The sequence below is a fragment of the Lynx rufus genome, unplaced genomic scaffold (genome assembly GCF_022079265.1).
Source record: "Lynx rufus isolate CCGP_SWC_20201006 ecotype Redwood Valley unplaced genomic scaffold, mLynRuf1.p SCAF_2, whole genome shotgun sequence".
In the NCBI taxonomy this organism is placed as follows: domain Eukaryota; kingdom Metazoa; phylum Chordata; class Mammalia; order Carnivora; family Felidae; genus Lynx; species Lynx rufus.
The window spans coordinates 36,359,336-36,384,131 of record NW_025814834.1 but is presented as its reverse complement, the minus strand read 5'-3'; the positions used below and the strand labels follow the sequence as shown (position 1 = coordinate 36,384,131).

The following is a 24,796-nucleotide window of genomic DNA, read 5'->3' as shown; positions in this document are numbered from 1 at the left end:
ACAAGATTCCAACTAACTGAGTCTCAGGAAGATGCTGTTTTGTACATGCTAAGTTTTGCTCAACATAGAAAGAAAGAAAGAAAGAAAGAAAGAAAGAAAGAAAGAAAGAAAGAAAGGAAAGAAAAGAAAGAAAGAAAGAAAAAAGAAAGGAAAGTGGATACACAGCAGTGCTTAGAATTATGAGAGAAATCATTCAAGGTTGATTCTATTTGAAAAAAAAAATCCTTAAAAGAAAAAATCTGGATTTTAACTTAGTCTCTATTTTAAACTCCAGTGGGAATAAAAGCAAACCATAGAGCAAAAGGCAGAACATGACAGGTTCCCTTGGGATTATTATTGTTATTATTATTATAGGAACAGATGTATTTTTATTGGTGGGAGGAGAATGGTCTAATTCCAGCCCTCGCTTTTGCTCTTTTAAAAAACCACTCACCTGACTTTTATTTGCAGCCACTTTGGCAAACAGGGCTTGAGACACCTTGGCCCTTTTCATCTCCTGTTGGATCTCGTCATAAATGGCAGCTGTGATGTTGACGTTGGCGCCGTCCACCTTAATGGGGAGGTCTGTTGTCGGTGTCGAGGTTTTGGCCTACCAAGAGACCATGAAAATAATAATTTAAAAAGTGCTGCATTCAGCCCAGCCATCTGTGCAGAAATTATCAAAGGATTTCAGTCAGCTGATGCCAAACTGCATTAGCTACAAAGGGACACTTCCTGTCCATTATTCTAATCAGGTTAATTGTGATTGGAAATAATTGCAGTGCATTCCTATAGGACATGCAGAGTCCTGTCAACCCTGTTCTTTTCCTCACGGTATCCTAGACGGTTCACAGGTACGATGGCTACCCCAGGCACCAAACTGTAAGAGATCACCTAACTGGAAAACAAGCATGCAGAACACACACAGAGTTACCTCTTTCTTTCTAAAAATGGCACACCTAGGAGGAAGAGCCAATTCTTCCAGAAAAAAAAAAAAAATGAGTAAATGGGTAGAGGTCTCTAAATAATAAATTATTACTCAATTTAATGCACTCCCCCGAGTCTCGCTCATTCTTTATTAAAGCTTTACATATGTCATTTGAGTATGTATGGTTTCCCATCACTATCATCATTATGCTACCCAGACAGTCACCTAATTTCACCTAGGAAATCAGTGGAAATGAAACAAAATTTCATTTCATAAAACTAGGCTTCAGAATGCCTTTGATGTGCCGTTTTCATTTTCTTAAACTCATATTGTGGTTTTATGTATTCTGCCGTGTTCGTTTTAATTGAATGATTTCCCATCAGCTTCAGAGACAAATGAAGGACAATATAGAAGGTGTCTGTACTTCTTGGGGTTGAGATAACCCTAAAACATTTGCATCTCCACGATCCAAAAGACTGCCAGAGCATTTCCTCTGGTGTGTAATGAGGGGCGGGGAGGGGGCAGGGGGCTGGGAAGCCTTCTCAGAACCCCAGGGAGCAGGACTGTGGGCAGAGTGGGTACCAATTTTTGGCACCTGAGCACAGCTGGCTGATTTGAACTAAACTGAAATTTTTCTGTCTGCACTCACTGTAGAATCCCCAACCAAGGCAGTTGTCACCAGATCATTACTTTCCTTCTATGGAGGCCCTGAGCTCCCCACTGATTTAAGCAGCACGCAGATTTGGAGAGGGACACAACATGCAGTCTGGATACTGTGGGATCATTCCCCGTAGCATCTTGAAGCCCGAGTTAATGTCCTAAGTTTCTATGAAGGCTTTAATTCAGAAGATTGCTCACTGATTTTTGCATTCTCCTCTCTCCCTGTCTCCCTAAAACTCTAGTTACTGCAAGGTAATAGTAACTATAAGGTATGTGATACTTTTTATTTGCCAGGCACTCCAGAAAGTGTTTTGCTTTTGTTATTTCATCTAATTATTTGAAGAACCCAGTACATCAGACTTTATTATGTTCATTTGACTAAGGAAGACAAGTGAAAATAAAAGAAGACACTTAACTTCCTGGAAAGACAGCAGCAATTGAAGGAACCATGATCGGAACTCAGGAGTTTCCAGCTCCAAAGCATTGGCTGGGGACCACTGTGCTATCCCACCTCCAAAATCTCCAGTGTAGACTGGATGCTGTTTTTACAAGCATCTTCTTGCTTTCTAGTTTGGGGTCTTCCCACAATAATCCAATTTTCTGTCATTTTTTTTTCAAGAAACTCCTTTTTCTTCTCAAAATTTCTAGTTAACTTGCAGTGCTTTTCCTGCTAAGTGCATATTTTAGCATATCATTTCTGCCTTTCCCAACTGAAATTTCTTCATTAGCCTCACTGACTGTCTCATCTTATTAGACTGGTCAAATCTCCTCTAGAACCCTAGAGGCTAAAGAAAAACCTCTCAGGGCACTATAATATATGGTTAGGAGCCCAGGCCTTGGAATCAAAATAATCAGTGATCAAATCCTAGCTCTACCACTCAATCATGTGACCTTGCACAAAGTACTTAACCCATTAAAACCTTAGTTTCCTCATCTGTAAAATGGGAATAACAACACAAAATGGTGAGGATTGAATTCATGCAAAATGCTCACAATACCTGACACACAGTTAGTGCTCAGTATGATCGTTTTTATCCTTAAGCTGTTGTTTTGTCGTCATTAAGTACATCAAGAAATACTGGCCAACTGAAAGATTATGAGATGGGGCTCTGAAGATTTGATTTTACATTTTAAATTTCCTCCATTTGTTTTAAACTGGTAATAAAATGTTGATGGGGTCTAGGAAATATTCTCCATCAACCTACATGGGGCTGCCTGGGTATTTTAGATTGCTGGCTCCAACTAAAAGCTTAATCAGTGGGTATTCCTATAATATTTGTTCTCACAAATGAAAGCTTTACTAAGGATCTTTACTATTGAGATATGTATGTAAAGAAGTTTAAGTAAGTAGTCATGAAATGTTTTAAAAGACTTTAATAACTTCCCTTTCTCAATGTTTAACAGAAAAAGAAAGTTCCAGAGAATGTACAAATGCCAGTGGCATGACTATATTCTCAAAACTATTTTGAGAAGAAGATTTTATATTTATATTCAGAAATCTCAAAACTGTGAAATTAAATGATCAATTTCCCTGTTATTCTTGTCCCCAAAGGGCACTTCTACCTGGGAATTTTCTAGATGAGATTTTTCTGCTGTTCAATACAGCAAAATACTGACCCTGGTTGTTTTGCCTGATAAATTGGTCTGGCTCTGAAAGCTTTCAGGTCTTTGAAAAGGTGCCTAAGATATAATTGCATTAGAAAAATATTAAAAGGAAATGGAAAAACAACCTGGACTTGACTTATTTTCTAACAAGTAGAAATGACTTTTTGAGAAGAGCTGGTTAAATGGCCATGAAGCATGGCTGGACTCTCTATAATGATTTAATGGGCTTCAAAAGTGGCAACAATATTGGTGAATTTAATAGAAGTAAATATTAGTGCAAATTAACAACTCGTCCAACTCCATAGCTCAATATATATGCCTCAAGATTTTAAAAAAATAAATAAAAAGAAAAATGCTTCATTACACTCATCCAAAGTAAGCAGTCAAGAGACTTATTTTTGGTTTAACAGTACCTAAAACTCATAATTCACCAAAGACTAAAGTGAAAGTATCACAATTTGGCACTACATGACAGAAAACGATCTTCAATTAAAAATCTATTGCAGAGTTAAAAAAAAAAAAAAAGTTATGACGTGTGAAAAAAAATGGATGTACTTGAGAAAGCTCAAGTATTTCTACTAGAATAAAATCTCCTATGTTTAATCAGTTCCTTGGAACTTACCAGAAAACACTCATAACACCAAAACTAAGCAAAACAAAACAAAAACAAAAAAAAACAAAAAAAACTTTGGTTACAAAGTGCCCATTTTTCTGATTTGTACAAATGCATACTTGTTAAATATTTGTTTTGAGACATAACTTGCAGTCATCCTGGCAACAGTGAGTCAGATGGTTTTATCGTAAATCTATTGACCAGTAACAGTTTGGGAGAAGTAAAAAGTAGGCTAGAAATGAATGGGCTCAGATGTGAAGTGGAAAGGACACTTGGCTGACTTGAGATGTTGACCATTTAGTTAGGATCGCTGACGCTCATAGCATTACCAGACATGTGAATTTGCAGAAGGACCTGAGAACAGAATGCTTTTAAAGTGTGGGGAAAAAAAGGAGAGAAGAAAAGCTGAGTCACTGAGTCCTGTAGGGAGATCACCCAAGGAAGGAAAATCATTAAGGCCTGCATACCTTCCCACTACCATTTTCTAAGGGATCCCTGAATGATCGCCCAAACTTTCTGATCCAGCCGCTCCATATGCGTGTTTCAACCATACACAGATTTCTCCTCCATTTTGTCTTTTTCGAAGTGCATAAACAAGAGCTTGGATTACTCTCCTTGTCCCTGTCCCCAGCCCTAACCCACCCCCCTCCACCGATCCCTGCTTCCAAACTAATATACAGTTTAAGGAAAGTAGTGTTCTTACTACGTAAACTCAGCTTCAAGTCAAATCCCCTGACTCCATCTTAGATAACTAAGTAGCTGTGTGTAAACAGTCTGGAGCCTACCTATCCACCCACTCCTGCCCTTTTCTGTGTGGAAGAATGTACTTTCCTCAAGGGACAGAAATACCATATGACACAGTAAAGGATAACCATTCTTACATGGTCAGAGGTTCACATTCTCAGATCAACAAATCTTTGAATTATGTCTCTTAGTTTTTGAGAGAAACGCAGTATCAGTGAAGGCAAGATGTTTCCAAGGCCAAGACTGAAAAGTCAGCGGAGCAAAAATATCTCACCTGAGGGGTTCGGGAGGAGCTGGGACTGCTAGAGGCTGACGAGACCATGCTCACATTGGGATTCATGCTCCGTTCCCTCTCGTCCTGGTAAATGCGATCCCGCTCCACTTCCGGCAGATTGAGGAAATTCTGCATGGCCCTCAGGTTTACTAAAAGAGACTGAGAGGCTGTCCGAGGGTCTTCTTCCTTACGCAAAATCTCAGACAACAATCCCTGATTAAAAGGAAGAAAAAAGAAAAACAGGCCAAGTCATATCTGCAGGTACGTGTGTGGTTTCCATCATCTGCCCCCTCCCCCTTTTGTTGGTATTACCAGCTGGCTGTGATGTCAAGAACCTCAGTCTAATTGCTGAGGGTTCTTCAGCAGTAAGATTTTGTGGGACTGTGCTTGCCTTCCAGGGCTGTGCCTTAATCTGGACCGTTCTATTCTGACACTTTATCATCACTGTAATAATCGTCAGTGTACAGAGATGCCAGCTAGCAAGGTAGGCGCTCGGAAGGCTTGTGAAACTGCAATTACCACCAGGTGCCTCCTACAAGTATTTCAGGAACTGTTAGAACTCTCTCTGCTTGAAACTGGGAACACTTGGCAGTCCTGCTCAGCTTTACAAATCTGCCAAGTTTGGTAAATTTAGTTCCGACATTTAAACAGCATGGGAGATTTACATCGACTTAAAAAAAAAAAAAAAAGTTTGGCTGAATTTCTGTGTGACCGGCCACTGTTTTCAATATAGATGTTTCTCATGGCAAAAAGAAAAAAAAAAAAAAAAAAAAAAAGACACAAAGCAAATGGCCATAACTTGTGTTAACCCTCTGATAGCTTCTCAATCCACATACATAATTGGTATCCTCAAAAAATGTACCAGAGGGCACCCAAACTTTTTTTCATGAAATGCCCTCCTTGGGGAAGCTCTAATTCCACCGTCGTTAAAACAATGGAAATACAGGCACAGCTGGTGAGGGGTCAGAGCACACATCAGAGAATGCCATGTATAGACTCAGATAATTTCTGAATATGTGACTCATCCAAAAAGCTTTAAATAGGAAATTGGTGTTTTCATGTGCTCGGATGGCAGAGAACTCACAAAGGGAAGGAAAATGTTGACAAGTCCAGAGAAAAGTAGTATACACACAAGAAAAGGGCTAGAACCGGAGTTCTAATCACTGAAGTAATCTGGGCAAAAGCTAAACAATTTCCATTCTGAACTCTTGTTAAACTTTCACAAAGAGACATCACTTTCCACCTTCCAATTCAGGGTGTCTCTTCTCAGGGCAATATGAGACCAGAGTCTAGGATCATCCTCCAGGAAGAGCTGAAATGCTAACTTCTGTATCTTAGAACACACGGGGCAACCCAAAATTGCGAAAAGTAGGTGCCAAAGACATTTCCACTGAGGGAAATATGAATGCAAAGAAAACACTATCAGATTTGTAAAGTATGGCTTAAATATAAAAAGGTGTTAGATCCAAGAAGAATATACCACCTCTGGTTGGAAAGAAATATTCAGGGTAAGGTAGGCAAGTTTTAAAAATAAGTAATGCATTTGTAATGTAGTGAAGCAAATATCACAAGAGTGTGCATCACACAGCTATTAGCACTTTAAAGAGGTAATCACCACTCAAAGTATCATGTAAGACAATTTATAAGGATATACACGTAGTATGACATACGATAGTTCTGCAATACGAGTGTCATGTTGCTTTGATTAGAGAAGTCTTTGCAAACAAGAATGAAATAAGCCACACAATGAAGCCAGAAGAAATGTTAAGTGCGTGTCTGTGTGCATGCATGCCCAAGGAAAGGAAAAGGTAGGACATGAATGTGAAAATACTGTATTGGTAAAATGAGCATAAGAAAATCTAGATGTATCATGCTTTTAGAAGCAAGAGACATTTGTCTTCCAGAAAATGTTACACAATCTAGGTATGGATTATTTTTTGAAATTCAAAGTCAGTTCTGCCTTAAGTTATCCTACTTTCCACTTGCATGAAGCAACTTGAAATATTAATAGTGAATTTGTTCTAAGATAAAATTCTCTAAATTAATATGTAGAGAGACAAGAGGGAAGTGGATTTAAAATCAATACCAATAAGACACTAAGATTGATGTTTTCTGAGCTTTCTTTAATAAAGAACTCAGTGCATACGGGATGAGTCGGTCCCCTCCTCCTCCTCCTCTCCTTTCTCTCTCTAGCATAAGCAACTTTAGCACTTTAATAAATCTCAGACTGCCAAATTGGGAGGAATTTTAGGGGTTGCATGGATATAGTCTTTACACTAGTTATTACAACGATACTTATAGTACCTCAAAGGCAGTTTGTAAACGTATTCTTCTTCTGTGAAATTATTTTTGAAAGTGGAGTACATTATAGTAAAGATCTTACATACAAAATAGTGAAATAACAAAAACTATTGTTCTAATGGACCACGTTCAAAATAGCAAGTTTGTTCATTCATAATCAATAAAAAAATTATTGCAAAGCATAGAGGTCTTTTACTTGTTTCTCTTTTTGGCTTGGTTGACTGTTTTTTTTTCTTCCCCCCACCCCCCCCACCCCTACACTGAAATCCTTCCCCTACATTTTTTACATGTTGGACAACCTTATGGGGAAATGTTTCCATCTCTAAGAAAAATCAAGACAAAGCATCCTTGTAAATGATTGCTCATCAGCATCATTTCTGAAGTGAGTGGGACACGATGTTTGTGTTTTAAGGGGCTGGTGGAATATACTATTGCCTCTGTTTTATTTGCCTAATTGAAGATAAAGTCTCAAACCAACAAGGTGGCCAGTGCTGCCTCCACTATTGCCCCAGAGAATGAGAACACTGTTCTAAATTATTTACTTAAAGCCTCATCTGTGTAGCCACGGTTCCAAAGCAGATTCTTTTTACCTCAGACATTTTCAATAACAAGTGGCTAACTGGTGAGCACAAAAAGAGTTTTAGTTGTTTTGTTGAGTCTTTTTCATTTGGTTATTTATGTGCTCCTCGCTATTTAAACTGGAATTAAAAAAATATATAGTCCAAATTCTGCAGGCTCATAAATGTAGAGTGAGTTTATTTAGTTAGCTGAAAATCATCATGGCGAAAAAAAAAAATCCAAAGAAAATCTATGGCATAATTTACACTACAAACCACCTTATCTAATTATCAAGATAAGTAAATGTTTATCATATTGAAGCTGTCTTGAATAGAACATAAATTAATAATTTATCTCACATAAATATTTCTAAAGCCCTTGCCACTATGCTGTGTCGCATTTTAATTATCAACCGGCCAGGCGGGAGGTGTCACTTAAACATTCCCATTATGCAGCCTGAGATACAGAGAATGTGGCATGGCACCTGGGCACTGAGGGGGAAAAAAAAAAAAGTGTACTTTTATGAATAGAAAGATCATGAATATTGAGAATGTGAAAATTGAGGGAAATTAATAAATTAACCGGGATATTGCTTATTAAACTTTCATATCAGTAATCACATTAAAACATATTGCAAGTATTGAGTAAAGTGGTCATTAAGAATTTCTCTCATTGTAGGCAACAGAGCCTTCTCAAGGGAGAGATTATCACAATTCCCAGCATGGTGTTAGCTGAGGTTATGTAAGACCAGGAAACATGTTGACTGAAAAGGAGTAGCGTGAACATCTGCACAGGAAAGAAAGCCACCTTGCACGACAGCTCTTGGGTTACAAGTCACTGAAAAAAGAACCGAGGTGGGAAAAAGAACCTCAAACTGGCCTTCTTCTCCCTGGACTTTTAATGGGGGATTTTGTATATGATGTTGGCAGAAAATTCAATAAAAACAAAATAATTGAAAGCACAAGAGATAATATGATGCCATCTAGCTCGGTTGCTACTAGAGGCTATCTCCACAAACAAAACAAAGAATTTGGGCTGATTTTTAAAATGAAAAATTGATACACTTATTATTTTGAGCACTTTAAACAATATTTCTATGTGGCAAATGAAATGACCTTATAGTTTCTGAATCTGCAATTTCTGTTGATGAGCTTTCTTGTTTACATTATTATGATTTCCATATTTCTTCAACAATTTATATAGTTTGCCCCAAATTGTTCCTGTGTAAAATACATGCTGATAACTCAGAAATGCTTGGGAAACATTACCAGGACTGGCTCCCTAAAATTTAGTTCTAAGTTCCTGCACTAGCCCTTGCGGCCTTGTCTGGGACAGGTGAGAAACTGCTTATGCTGAGCGTTAATTCTAAGAGAGCAAGAAGAGAACCAAAACCTGGGCCAGGTTTTACGAACGCTCAGTCTGAGCCCCTCAGACCTTCCCAGGCAACTCCAGAACTTACAGCAACACTGGAGGTCATTGCTGCCTAGATTTTAACAGCCACTTGTTCTGGATATCTCCCAGACCTTTAGTAATTCTGTCGGATCAAGCTCTACTGTCCATTGCTCATCTAGGAAACCCCCAAACTCAATGTACCCATTACCAAAAAATGACAGATCAGTCTATTAATTCATTTCTTATTTATGACTTGGTATGAAGCTCAGAAAGGAAAGAAAAGATTAAGAAGACACAGATTCTGCTGCCAAGGAGTTCACTATATGATGGTTTATAAAAACACAATGTAAAAGATGACAAGTGTCATAAATTCCAGATAGAATGAGTGTCGACTCAGTTCAGAAGAGGGTAAAAGTATTGCCAACTCAGGGAAAACATTTTGGAAGAAGTGGGACTTAACTTGGCTGGGATTTGAAATATACATAGTACACAGATATAGAGACAACGATGAGACTAGCCAAGGGAGGGATTGGCCAGTATTAAAACACTGGAAGGAAAAAAAAAACAGCATGGCTGATCTAGAATACCGAGAGAAGTGTCTTTTTCCTTAAAAGCTTTAAAAAACGTACAAAAACTGATAAAGTTTTGAAGTGAAACTACTATAGTCTACATTAATATAATTCTGAACTACTGGAGTATACACAAAATAACCAGCAAACATTACCCCCAAAATGAAGTGATATTAGATAATCTGTTCAGCCTTTTTGTCACCTGCAACAAATTAGGCTTTCAATATGCAAAACATCTTCCTTCCAGAAAAACAAATGATCATGATTCCATTTAATTGTAATTTAATGAGGCATAATTTATTTTTTAAAGTGATATATACCAGGTGTGTACTGAGGAAACTGGCCCAGCAAACCCCGGTGCTCCCCCTTGGAAAAAGCTTCAAGCTAGCTGGAGACTGTTTTCATTTCTGTAAATTACATTTCTGTTTGTGGTGGTTGAAGTGGGAGGTATAAAGGGTAACGTGCACTGTTCACATATTTATTGTAACATATACCTTTGAAGTAACTCAACCAAAAAATACTCATTTATCATCTAAGCAAATAGTTTCAAAGTGTTGAGTTCCAATCTGAACAAAGATAGATTTTAGAGAAAATAAAGCCCATCCCCTAATAATGTATTTTAATTATGTATTGTTGGATGTATGAACAAAGTATATAAGCTATTTAATGATGATCTTCAGAAATCAAGCTACAACTCTAAGGATACATGAATTGAGACATATGTATTATGCAATGGTGAGTCTGAAAATATATTTAGTTCATATTTATATATTGCTTTAAACAAATGATGTCCTAACCAGTCAGCAAGGTCCAAAGACATGTATACCCCCATTTTACAGATTAAAATCATAGAGGGTCAAAGGTAGAAAGGATCTTGTCAGTCATATCGGCCAACCCTTCATCCTACCCCTGAGTATGATCTATCACATACTTCCCTTTAAATACAAAACAAACAAAAATCCTCCAAAGGTACTCTTCATGTCTCAATCTTCACGACTTCCCTCTTCATGCTTGCATGCTCATTTGTCAGCCTTACTTTTCACACAATTCTGAAATGTCTGGTTCCAGCTGACATGAGAGCCAAAAACTGGTATTCTTTTGTGAAGACCAGGTAATACAAAATTCCCAGCCTAATCATACAAAGTGAGCTTTTCTATCCCAGGGGCTAACACACAGTTACAGAAGCTGGGGAGCCAGCTGCATGGCTGTAGAAAGTGCTGACATCCTACAGTCAGAAAGCAGACCTAACAGAAGTGATTCTTCCCTCATCTCCAATCTCATTTCCTTCTAGACACTCCTGAGAGGCATTTCCCCCTCTGCTCACGAATATAAACAGGTTTCCCTGGGTTCCATATTCATAATCCACAGCCCCACTATGAACCTGTATGCTGAAATTCATTTGTGTAATGCTAAAAATACTCACCCTCCTTTCACCCCCTAGAGTACTGCTCAGCCATGGAGCCAGAGTACTTAGGCTGATTTGAATAAAAGGTATACAGGGCACAACAATGACAATTTGATTTTTATTATTAAAAATGATGTGTTAAATCCTCAAAGAAAATGTCGTTATTGCATTAGTTTAATAAAACCTCCCTTTATTACAATATTTCTTTATTAGGAGAGGCAGCCTATGCATGTAGCATGGTTGTAGGATGGGGGTGGATAGAATTGAGCATCTAAAGGGAATTAATGTACTCTGCAAATATAAATGCATATACAAAAGTAACATTTGCAGACAAATGTTGTTGCTGTAGAAATGTATTCTGTAATTCACTAAAATACTATGTACATATGTGTGTATGCATATACGCTGCAGTTGGCAATAGTTTCTCCCTCCTTTGAACTGAGATGGCACTCGTTCTATCTGGCATTTATGACACTCATCATCTTTTACATTGTGCTACTAGAAAACCTCTTCTCTTCATCATACAGTAAACTCCTTGGGAGAAGAATCTGTATAATTTGTGCTTAGTGGTTAGTTGGGAATATAGAGCGATATAAAGCTCTAAGAATGCACCAAATGCATTTTTAAAAACTGGTCTGAGATGGAGGAGTCCTGTGTTTGCTGAAACGCCAGGAACAGGCCCTGTTGGACCACATATTACACTCAAGATCTTTTCATTCAACCTATTGTAAACACCAAGATAGTGGAAACTGAAATTCTTGGCCATGCAGACTCCACTTTAGACCAAATATTTCATCTACTCCCAATCTGCAATTCATTAAATAAAACACTTCCCTCAAAGACAGCTTTCTTTCTAGGGGACATAATAAAACTATACTGTGCTACCTGACACATCAGAATATAGTACATGCAACACAGAGTGGGTCCAACAAAACATTCTTGAAACCAAAATCACCTGTGCTCTCCTAACAGCAATCCCCTTGTCGGAGCCACTCCTGAGCACATACAGTGAAGGAATTTAGCCAGAAACAGATCTCTGGGAACTTTACTATTTTTACCTACCTATTCAATACAAAGATAGATGCAGTTAGATGAACAGTTTTTTGGTTTTTTTTTTTTTCTTTTTATCCCTTCCATTTTTGTCTTTAGAAACTCTTAGGTATTGGAATGGGGGGGGGGGCAGGGGCGGGGTGCGGGTTATGCACAATCCAAGCCAAAATTTTCTAAACACATGAGTACCAAAAAGCAAAATCAAATAGAGAACTGAACAGGTTCCCTTTGGAAACATTTACCAGTGGTGTTCTCAGCTCTGGGCACATACATGGTTTCTACTAACACCTCAAGTACCTGGCACATGACTATTGCATTCACAAAGTTCTGGGCCCTGGTTACTTCTAGTTTCTATGTGTATTGTGTGAAACAACTGTTGGCAAACTGCCCCCAAAATTTACTAGCTTTGGCTACTTTGTCAAAACATTGGCAAAAATAGTACTTTCCCAAAACAAAACAAAACAAACCAAAAACATACATTTATTGAATATTTATATCTCAAATGTATCAAATGCATTCAGATATAAAAAGTAAAGCAGTCTGTTAACATATGAGTTGACTTTGTCCTGAAACAGTTATAAAGTATCATTTTTTTTTCCTGCTGAAATATTTCTGCATTAACTTCAATCACCTCCAAGGTCAAAAACATGTGTTCTCACACAGTACATGTAACATATCTCGGTACTTATTATACCACAACAGGATTACTGGTTTGAAAGCCTGTTTAACCCCTTCAACCTCTAGAAGGAGAAATTGTATCTTTCATGTTCTGTTCTATGAGATCAGAGATAATTGAGAATAAAGTGTTCGTGAATGTGAGTTCTAATGTCAAAATTTCTGGGTTCAAAATAGGGCTTCAATTAGCCAAAGATTAATTCATCTTCCTACGGCACAGTTTCCTCACCTGTAAAACTGATAAAATAATTTTACTTCCCTCATAGGATTCCCTAAGGCTTATAACTGATACATGTTAAGTGTTCAATAAATGTTAGCCTCCATTATAAGGTCTACCATAGTTTCTGAATGCTTAATAAACATTTGTTAAATGAATACAGAGTATACAGAACTATATCAAATAAATACAGAACTAATACACAATACGATTCTTATTTTAAATTTGCAACTTCAAATTTTCATGGCCCTCCACTTATATTTTCCTGTCTTCCCGCAGAGAAGGCAGAAAATGTAAAGGATACATTTCAGGAAGAAGAAGAATTAAAATTATTTGGAATAGAGGAAATGTAAAGAAAAATTTAACTAATTATATAAACTGGAACGATCATATGGAAATCCAGCATGTCACTAAACCAAGATACTCTTTTTATACCTCAGAAAAGTAAAACAACTTTTCTTCCCTAAGTAACTCTGTAGTCATTTAAAATAAGCATTAATTTGCATCACTGTTTAAACATGGGTCACAACTATTAGTAGATGATAGATTTCAGTAGATCATAACTAGTTCTTTTATAATGACATGCAATTCAGTAGATTGGAAATTACCAGGGTGTTTCATACATGGTACAAGTATTATTACCCGAAGTGTTTTTTTTTTTTCTTTCATGAAGGTTTTGCTTTAGAATATACAGATAGACAAAAACACAGGTTGAAATAAGATGGAACTCCAGACGGACATACACACGTATGTGCACATGTGTGAGTGTATGTACCAGCTCATGATGTAAAAGGTATTTCTCACTGGGTGCTGCAGTCAAAGATGTTTGAAAGTAAATGCTGTGATGTACACTGATAATTTTAGGCACAAAACTTGTAGACAGAATGTAAACAACGTTGTAATCTCCAACTGACTTCAAATTGATTCAGTTATATTTTTCTCACAGCATTTCTGGCCTTTAAACATAATTCGTTTTATTTGAACAAACATGCACTTAACCCCAGGCCAAATGGTCATCATTTCAATCAATGGCCATGAAAGGAACACTCCTTGTGTATTTTTTTTATTACTTTAAATAAGCAATGGTGAAAAGTATATAAATAATGGGATCTAAAGCTAGTGTTCCTTGTATTTCTTCTATAAAAATTCTACTTTAATTGTAAACATCACCCAGGATTGGAGGAGACTAGTTAAATACTAAAATAAACCTTCACACTAAAAATATAGGTCTATATTGAGACACACAGGAGGTAAAAGAAAGTCCTTATTGAAGGAAGAGACTCCTTATCTATGTGAAAGGAGCTGATCACCCCTTGTCAGAAAAAAGAAAAAAAAAAGTGACAAAAGCTTGTAAAACCATCCCCCAGAAGAAGACTTTTTTAGTTAAAATGGAGAAAACTGAATTTTTTATAATTAGTTCAGTAACTAATTTTTAAGAACTTGGACACTGGTCAGGGATAGGAAAAGACAGAATAGGGCTCTGTCATCTTTGGTTCCTCTGATTCTTTGGTACCAGTTTTGTAAAGGGGGGGTGGGGTCTTTATATATTCTTTTACACAAAATTTTCTATTTCAAGTAGATATAGGAATGAGGAGGCAGTTATTGGGGCACCTGGGTGACTCTGTTGGTTAAATGTCTGACTCTTGATTTTGGCTCAGGTCATGATCTCCTGGTTTGTGAGTCTGAGCCCTGCATCAGCCTCCCCTGCACTGACGGTGTGGGGCCTGCTTGGGGTTCTCTCTCTCTCTCCCTCTCTCTCTCTCCACCTCCCCCACACACGCATTCTTTCTCTCTCTCTCTCAAAATAAATAAACATTTAAAAGGAAATCTTTACCAAAAAAAAGTAATGAGGAGGGGATTATATATGTTTGACAGTTACCGAGTCAACCTTCTCTTTACCCAGAACACAAAGCCAGTATCTCCTCCCTCCTTTTCAGCTGGAATTGCCTAAAAGGTGCTAATTAATGATAGTTTGTATATGCGCAAGAGGAACTAAAGTGAGACCACTAGCAAGAGGCCATCCTTAAGACATCTAAGAACTTGGAGACACTGCTATACTGAGAGATATTAATATTATTATAATCTTTAAATCTATGAATTCAAGCCAGTGGTTCTGAAATGAAAGACTGCCTATTTTATGAAGCAAGCAGGGCCATCTTTTCCCACTTTATTAATTTAATGTTGAAATCAAAAGAGGGTGTATTATTTGCTTCAAAACCCAATAACATGTTCATGCCTGATCTGCAGCATTTCATATATACAGGCCACCTTTCAGTGGATGGACTTCCTTTTTCTCACAGGCTTCCTTGTCATTTTATAAGCAGCTCACTGGACCATGGAGTCAAGACCCCTGGGTTTGCATTGTGTTCCACTCCTGTATGACTTGTGGAGTGCCGTATCTCTATTGCATAGTAAGAAATAATGATGACTGAGACCAGAGGTTGGCCGAGAAATAATGCTGAATATCTTGGAAGTCAAGTTTTCTACAAATATAAACTGTATGTATAATTAAATCATGCCTATCTTTGGCTAACAATATGTATAAATCAAATGTAAGACTTTCTCCTTCCCCAAATGGACTGGTAACCCACTTAAGTTCAGATTTCCAAATATTTTGGATACTAAAATGTTCATGTTGTTGCTACATATCCCTTCTTAACTGTGCCACTTCGAAGTATACCATTTAGCAAGTCCTTAGACACTTTTAACCCAAATAACACGGGTGTGTATATACTATAAACATGGTATCGATAAAGCATAAAAGCAAAACCCATGTCATTTCACACACACGTGTACATTTCTAGCCGTTGACCTTACTGCCAAGTTTCCTGATACGTTGTTCAATCTAATTTTCCAATCTGTTGAAAACATTCTCCAGTTGCTGAGTCACTTTATAAAACTGTATTTATGACCCTGGCCTTAAGTTTCTTCAAATGATGTGGCTTTGATGAGTAAACAGCAGATTCTTTGCAAAATCTCATAAAAAAAAAAAAAAAAAAGTAGTCAAATAAGGACAGGTCCACCAAATGACTTCCTGAAGGATTTTTTAAATCCTCTTCTCTATCAGATAAGACCCACGATGAACAACTTTCTCAAGCAAAGCCTTTGACAAAAGGTTGCAAATTGTGTAACTCAGTGACTTTTGCATCAAACAGAAGAAGGAGCATGATACCAAATTAGAGTCCTACTGGTACAGAATAGCACATTTTGTGAAACACATCTGTGCATCTACTGAAAACATGTTTCTAAGAATTGGCTCAGGAGAGCTACCTGAAACAGAAAATGGACCTGAACTTTCTGCATTATGATGTAATGTGCTAGAGGAAAAAGAACTCTATTATATAAATAATGAAGGTGGAAAAAGCCTCATTTCCAAATTGTAGAAACTTCTTACTGTTGATTCCTTATGTAAGGGTATTTCCTGAACTCTACCACCAAGGAAAGGGGATAGTGATGCAAAGAAGGAACATGGACCACAACTAACTTTCCCTTTCTAGCATTCTAATGCTCCCATTCACATGTGGCAGGGCAGCCATTCCAATGGATTTAGCCTAGTTTGGATCAAAGCTTCCTCTACTTCATTTAACAGATTTGCTCAGATGGAAGGTCTCGGAGGAGAAACAATGTTAGTAAATGAAGGATTTCTGAACATATGAATATGTAGGTCATTGGATTTTTAAATAAATTAGAGAATAGTTTATCTATTCAGGAAGATTCATTGTACATATTTTATGAAGCCATCCTTATTATAGGTCAGTGGGCATCCCACAACCATTCCTTCGTAATATTGTCTTTTAAAATACTGTCATAAACCTTTTCACACTGTCACAAGCCTCTGATTAATATTTTCAAGTCCATAAAGTGACAAGGGGCAATAGAACACTTAAGGTTAGGATTCATAATCAAACTGTCAAAAAAGCACAGATGTGAGTAAACACAGTAAATAAGCGACTTATTTAATGTCCATAAGCCTAGGAAGTGAAAGTATGCCAACACTAACATAAATTTAGGATATTAGCAAGGGAAAATGAACTGCAGAAGAAAAGAAAAGAGAAAAGGGAGGGAGCAAGGGACAAAAGAAAGAAGGAAGGAAGGAAGGAAGGAAGGAAGGAAGGAAGGAAGGAAGGAAAGAAAAAAGGACAGAAAGAAAAGGAGAAGAAAAGAAAGGGACAGAAAGGGAGGGAGGAAGGGAGGAAGAAAGAAAAGGAAAAGAAAAAAAAGAAAAAGAAAGTAGGTAGAGCTCGGGTCCTCTTATTTCTTGAAATTATACGTCCTAAAAACACCACTTGCATCACTGACAGAGCACTGGGCAGAGCGAAGGAACAAAACTACTCTGAAACTCATGTGAATTACATAATTCACCATTTAGACTTGGTAAGGGTGGTTTTCATTTAAGTCAAGTTTAGAAGATCTCATAGGGTTTCAAATCCAGTGTTCATTTCTGTTTCATTCCCTCTCTTTCTCTTTCCTGTATTTGATAACCATAAGTAAATCTTCCCAATATCAATATCAGTCCATTGAATTCAGAGGGCTTTAAACAATAATAGTGCTGATACTTTTTTTTTTTAATTTTTTTTAACATTTATTTATTTTTGGGACAGAGAGAGACAGAGCATGAACGGGGGAGGGGCAGAGAGAGAGGGAGACACAGAATCGGAAGCAGGCTCCAGGCTCTGAGCCATCAGCCCAGAGCCTGACGTGGGGCTCGAACTCACGGACCGCGAGATCGTGACCTGAGCTGAAGTTGGACGCTTAACCGACTGAGCCACCCAGGCGCCCCGGTGCTGATACTTTTCAAGAGAAAGTAGTACAGTAAAAACATCTATACTATTCCCATAGTGATATCTTACTTTATATTTGGAACGTAGTAAGGCATAAAATTGAAGATAAGTTTTATTCAAACTACTACCCCATAATATAACCAAAAGCCTATTTAGACGAGCAGGGGCACTGATCTATAATCTGGGATAAAAATCACATCTTGAGATAAAAGATTCCTGTGCAAGTGATTTATTAAGGAAGTACAAAGGGAAACTGGTGAGGCAGTGGGAAAAGTGAGACAGGGAAGGGAAGAAACCCAAGCAGTCCCTGTCTCAGCCTCATCTGCGGAGAGCTCTGGAGTAAAAGTCACACTTCAGTGCTGTCCCTACTACTGGAGGCAGGGGAGCTAGCCTTTTACCCCCCTGCACCTATCAGACATTGGTTAAGTATTACCAGCTCTCTGCCTGTGTGAGTAAAGCAAAATCCAATAGTCTGAGGAAAGTCCTTTGAATGAAAAACTGACCAGCAGTCACTAGCTTCTAGAAGTAAAAGCATAGGGGAGTACAAGTGGGGGAGAAATAGAACACCAAACACAGAGCAGGCATGTTATCTGCCTTGGCTTACTCTGGTGTAATACCCACAGCACCTCACTTTGTGACCATAGGTAATAGAAACACTTAGAAATATATCACAGGAATTTCCTGAAAATTAATGACCAGGCCAGAAAACATCTGATCTCTCATTTGTCATAAAAGTCTTCAGAGACGCAAAAAGTGGGGTTAACCTTTTCTTCCAAAAGACTAGTAAAGAAGAAAGTGACAATGCTCAGAATATATTTGCTGCAAGGTCATAATGACAAAAACAGGCTTCTATCATCCTGATGGCACAGACAGGATGTGATGCTCTGCTATACCCTGCATCTAGAACTACATTAGTCTCGTGCCCATGCTGATGATATGATACCCTGGCATTGCATGATCTCAAGACACACTGATTAAAATTAAAATGTATTAAATGCAAGCTCTTGAGGGGCGCCTGGGTGCCTCAGTCAGTTAAGCGTCTGACTTCAGCTCAGATCATGATCTTGCATTTCATGAGTTTGAGCCCCGTGTCAGGCTCTGTGCTGACAGCTCAGAGCCTGGAGCCTACTTCAGATTCTGTGTCTCCTTCTTTCTCTGCTCCTCCCCCACTTGTGCTCTGTCTTTCTCTCTCTCTCAAAGATAAATAAAAACATAAATTTTTTTTTAAAAAAAGCAAGCTCTTGGAAATATAGCTCTATTCCCTCGATTGTGTTATTTTATATCACCAAATGATATAGTGGCAATAGATCAGATATACAGAGTAATTAATAGTTTCTCCTTGGAGAACTGGCATTTTCAAATGCTACTTATTATGAATTTCAGTTGTTCCTCTGGAAGTTTTAAACATGAAAAACTAGGCTGATGTGGTTGTTTTTTTTTTTTCCAGCTTTAGCTTCATTTATGAATGTTATACATGTGATTTGTTCTATACACACACATACACACTGTCTCTAATTACTAGTTGTTCAGGGTCCAATCACTGAGCACAAATCCAGAAATACAAACTATAGGATGACAAACAAAAGTACTTTTTATTGAATTTGATAATAAATGAATAATAGAGATCATGAACTATTTCTAGGAAATACTCAGTGTACTGAAGGTATATTACATCTCACTAAAGCAAATGGACACAAGATTGATATTGGCCTTAGGTATTCAACTAAAATAAATGGTTCTGATCCTGTTTGCTTTGAGGAAAAAAATGGTGAGATTCCTTTCTATCCAAAAATTAATACTTCATTTACGTTGTTATCTATAAAGTTAATTTTTGTTTATTATAGCCGGCAAATCATGATATCACCTATAAATGTCTGATTCCACTCAAAAAAGCCTAACATTTGGAAAATCCATGGTTGGTTTCATGGGGCACAGTACACCATGTTTTCCACTTAATGATACTGCTGGTGAAACCCAGCTGTCCAACCTTGCTGTTAGCAACTACAGTATATACAGCAAAAACAATCTGCCTGCTGACCTCCAGCTTGAGTTCAAACTATGTCATTCTGTCAATACCATCTACCTTGATTAGGTTGGGCTTTATACACAACAGGTTATGATCCCAGAGGGATGAAAAGCTTTCCCAAATTAAAAGCAGAATTTTAAAAGGAAATACTCATACATTCCTATGCATTTTCCATTTGATATCCTCAAGGCTGGCCCATGAACTCAAGCTCATGTTGATTGAAAGTGAATGTTCCTTTCTGGGTGTAGCCATCTTACAAATTTAATGGCAGGAGGAAAATAATAAAATGTGTTCCATGCTTCAATTAGACCTTTTATAACTTGGCACTTGAACGATGGCAATGCCAAAGAAAAATCATTAATCCATAAAAATAGACAAAAAGGATTGTGGAGGAGAAGACAGACCTCCAGGAGTCTAGGGCCTTGGCAGAGTATTCTCTCACACCAACAAGGTCTAAGGTCTGTCTTTTGTCTAGCCTCTCTGTGAGTCTTCTCTCAGGCTTCATGCTATTTGGATAAAATATATACTGTATTTGATTCTAAAATCCAGAGTAATACAACCATGCTTTCAATTTTATCCTTAGCCAAAGGAACTGTATATATAACCAATAAAATGTTGGCTAGCTATGAAATGCCTATTCATGCACATGAATGATACATGAAAGAACACACACACATACACATGCACACACACACACACACACAACTACACATGTAAACACAAAATAAAGACTAAAAGATGCATCCTTCCACTTTGTATTTAGCAATAACATGTAACACACTGGCTCAAAGGCACCAGAATTTTTCATAACCCTAGTTCAGATAACTGTGGACACACAAACGCTGCTTTAGTACTTTGAGTCAAAAAAGAAATCATAGAGTGCTATCTGGAACATGTGCAGACCTCCGTGGACCTCCAAACTCATTTTCAAATGCTGTAAATGGAGTCTGTCAATAATAGAAAGCGTAAATTAGCGAAGTCAAGGGGACAGGAGATCTCACCCTCTTGGTCTCCTGCCACACCTAATCTTTCAGCACCAAACCTCAAACCATCCCACTGTGCTTCTTCCCTGCTCCCACTCCTCTGGTTCCAGCATTCCTGAAGACTGTTACCAAACCACAGTGCTTGGTTCCATCACTAGTTCATGCCTGTTAACTTCAGCTGAGATCCCAAACTACTTCACAATTCCTTCTATCTCAGATCGACTCCCTATCACATTCAAGCTGTCAACACGCTTCTGACCTCCTTTTCAACACCAAATTTTGGAAAGAGTAATTTGCAGCCCCTGCTTCTGTATCCTCAACAGTTAGTCACTCCTCAACTCCTAAATTCTGGCTCCTGCCTTCTCAACTCTAATGAAATTACACTCTAGGTTTGCCAAAGGTCCCTCCCAACCAATTGCCAAATTTCATGGCATGGTTTCAAGTTTGTCATGCCCAGACGTCTTAGTTTTGCTCACAAGGACAAGTCTCCTTCTGCAAACTCTTTATTCATGTTCTGTATACTCTCACCACTACCTCCCTATTCTTCCATCTCCACCTGCTCCCATCTCTACTGGCATTTCTTTTACCTCTTTTCCTGGTGGGAGTAGTGGTGATGGTTTCTCCTCTTCCTTCCCTCGACTCTCTAAATCTCAGGCTCTGTCAGTAAATTTCTAATCTTTCTCTAACCCTGAAAACTCTTTTTAGCACCAAACTCATATTTTGAATGACTTCTGAATACCTTCATTTGAACAAATCTGCCAGTGCAGGGTGCCTGGGTGGCTCAGTCAGTTCAGCATCCGACTCTTGATTTCGGTTCAGGTCATGATCTCATAGTTCGTGAGTTTGAGCCCTGCATCAGGCTCCATACTGACAGGGCAGCGCCTGCTTAGGATTTTCTCTCTCCTTCTCTCTCTGCCCCTCCCCCACTCTCTCAAAATAGATAAATCAACATTTTGGAAGGAAGGAAGGAAGGAAGGAAGGAAGGAAGGAAGGAAGGAAGGAAGGAAGGAAGAAAAATCTGCCAGCACTTCGGAGTCAAAAGAGCCTGATCCAAAATAATCACTAAACTTATTCCAACTATCTCTTTCAATGTTCTTTTTGACTCTCTAAATAATTACAGATTTCTTCTCAGCCACAAGGCTCTAACCTTGGCATTATCTTTATTGTCCATCCGTCTTTATCCATTCAGGTGGTTGCACTTTCTGTCAATTTTACTTCCACAATTCTTGATTTTGTACTCTCTATCCCACCACCACCAGCCTAGTTCAGAACTTCTACACATTTCAGCTGGATATTTATGGCTGCCTTCTAAATGATATTCCTACCTTCTCGCTATCATGAAAGAGAAAAAGATCTTCCTAAGGTCCAATTCTGATTATTGGATTATAGCATATTCCTACATAAGACCTTCAATGGCTTCTAGTGCCTATTAAATAAGGTTCAAAGTTCCTAGCATGGCCCTAAGACCTTTTTTGATCTATTTCCCTGTTTAAGTTTTATTATCTAGCTTTGCTATCAACTACCAACTATTCCCACACATGCCTGACTCAGCACTTTTCTTGTTAATTCCTTTAGCCTAAAGTACCCTTCTTCTCCATCTTTGCCTGTTAAATTCTATTTATCCTTCAAGGTCTAACTCCCCAGAAACTTAATATTCAAGTCAGGTATTTACATATGGTGCTTGCCTATGATCTTTTTCATCTTTGCATCTGCACTGAGCTTAGCTTCCTGCCTTACATTTAGTAGGGTGATCAAATTTAAACCTACTGTCCTCTTCAAGACTCACTATATTCATCCTACTATAAGTATTCCTTACCCCCAGCTCCCCATAGATACCCACTACAACCATCATTATTCTCCTACACCACTCACCTTACTTCACACTTTTGTTATCTGAATATGTTTTGGTTTTTTTACTACTAGGTCATTACCTCCTTGAGATTGGCACTTTTACTTTCTTGTTACTCATGTAAGGACCAAATTAATGGTTCTCAAAATATGGCTACCAGATCAGCAGCATCAGAATCACCTGGGACCTTGCTACAAATGCAAATTTCTAGGTCCTACCCCAGACTATAGAATCAGAAACTCTGAGGTGAGGTCCTCAATAGAAGGATCTACATAAATAAACTATCTTTTTATTTCTTGGTATTATATTGGCATGTAATTACCTCAAAATATTGAAAAATATGAGTAAATTATTCATTACCACCTTAACAATATCTTTTTTTTTTAATGTTTATTTATTTTGAAAGAGAGAGAGAACATGAGCAAGCAGGGGAGGGGCAGAGAGAGAGAGAGGGAGGTAAAGAATCCCAAGCAGGCTCCACACTGTCAGCACAGAGCCTGACACGGGGCTCAACCTCATGAACAATTAGATTACGAAGTGAGTTGAAATCAAGAGTCAGATGCTTAACTGAGTCACCCAGGTATCTCCCCCCAACCCCACTTTATCAATATCTCAACTCTAACTTGTATATTTTGAAAAACTTAAAAAATTATAGAAATTATGACATACAATGATATTCTTTTTATACAGTTCAAAAACAAAGTAAATAGATTGTGCGTACGGAAGTAGTTTTAGAACTAGTTTTTAAATTTTTTTTTTTTTTCAACGTTCATTTATTTTTGGGACAGAGAGAGACAGAGCATGAATGGGCGAGGGGCAGAGAGAGAGGGAGACACAGAATCGGAAACAGGCTCCAGGCTCCGAGCCATCAGCCCAGAGCCTGACGCGGGGCTCGAACTCCCGGACCGCGAGATCGTGACCTGGCTGAAGTCGGACGCTTAACCGACTGCGCCACCCAGGCGCCCCTAGAACTAGTTTTTAAAAAACAAGTGAATGTTAACCACAAAATTCAAATCAGGGTTACACCCAGGGAAAAGCAGATGAGAAGATGAGGAAAGAAAGGAGCACATAAGCCCAAAGCATTGGTAACGTTTTGGGTCCTGAGTTGGGTGATGGGTTCACAGATATTCATTATTTACTGAAATTAATTAATTATGGCTATGCACGTATCAAGTATTTCCTGAGCTAAGGATTACTAGTTAATTATGTGTGCTCTGGGATCGATAAAGTTTTTTTGAAGAGATAAAGAAGATGTCACAATTCTGTCCTTAGTATCATTTCAACCACCAACTATCATGTGCAATGCTAAGCATACCTGTGTGCGGTTGAATGCCACTCTTGCAAAGACAGCTTGGGACACACTGGCCCTCTTCAGCTCATCTCTGACTTGCTGGTAGATATCTGGAGAGACTTCTACAGAAGAGTTGGTTGGCTCTGGCTTAACTGCTCTGGGAATGGGTGGATGGTTCAGGAACTGCTGGTTGATGGCTTGAGGATGCTGGTGAGCCAGGAGCCGGCTAACGGCAATCTGTTGGTTTATCAGATGGGCCATGGCTATTTGTTGCCTAACAAGTTGTGGACTGAGCTGGGGAGAAAGAAGACCAGGGCTCATGATGGGCTGTAATGCGGGCACTTGGTTTCGGATTGGAGTACTGTGGTGGATTTGGCTATGAGGAGACTGTTCGTTGGTTTTCCCCAAGGATGCCAGCTGGTTCATATTTGGTAAATGCATTGGACGCTGGCCCAGAACACAATAGTCTGAAAGGTTTTCTCGTTCCACTCTTTCCACTGTTAAGAGATAAAAAATGAAAATCCATCATTATTTTCATTGGTGCAATTTATTGCTAATATATGCAGTACAAAATTATCATATTTTTGGTATATTAATGACATAAACTTTTTTCATACGAAGCTGGAAGCCCAAGAGTAGAAGTGAGTTTTCCTTCCTTGAAAAATGTTATAATTTTTTCATAGGTGATATGAAAGCAATAATATTTACTACTTCATTTTTCTTCAGTTCCTAAAAGTAGGCATTTTATTGAATAACTAAGACAGAAACCACTAAGCATGATCAATTCTAAATCCTCTTGTATTCCCAAGCTCTCTCATCTCCCTCATCACCCTCTGTTATAAAAACACCAGCTGTTCTCATCTTCTGCAGTTTGTGGTTAATGGTGTAGTTCATGG

The 24,796-nt window shown here is 38.2% G+C and overlaps 1 protein-coding gene across 1 annotated transcript in view; it reads right to left on the bottom strand.

Annotated features, from left to right (window-relative positions):
• Nucleotides 1-24,796, bottom strand: part of SATB2 (SATB homeobox 2) — a 188,014-nt gene that overhangs the window by 50,327 nt on the left and 112,891 nt on the right. Inside the window, exons 7-9 of the mRNA XM_047085608.1 lie at nt 23,925-24,397; nt 4,804-5,016; nt 434-589 (exon numbers count right to left, since the gene is read on the bottom strand). Of these exons, the coding sequence (XP_046941564.1) occupies nt 434-589; nt 4,804-5,016; nt 23,925-24,397 (842 nt within the window). The remainder of the gene's footprint in view (nt 1-433; nt 590-4,803; nt 5,017-23,924; nt 24,398-24,796) is intronic.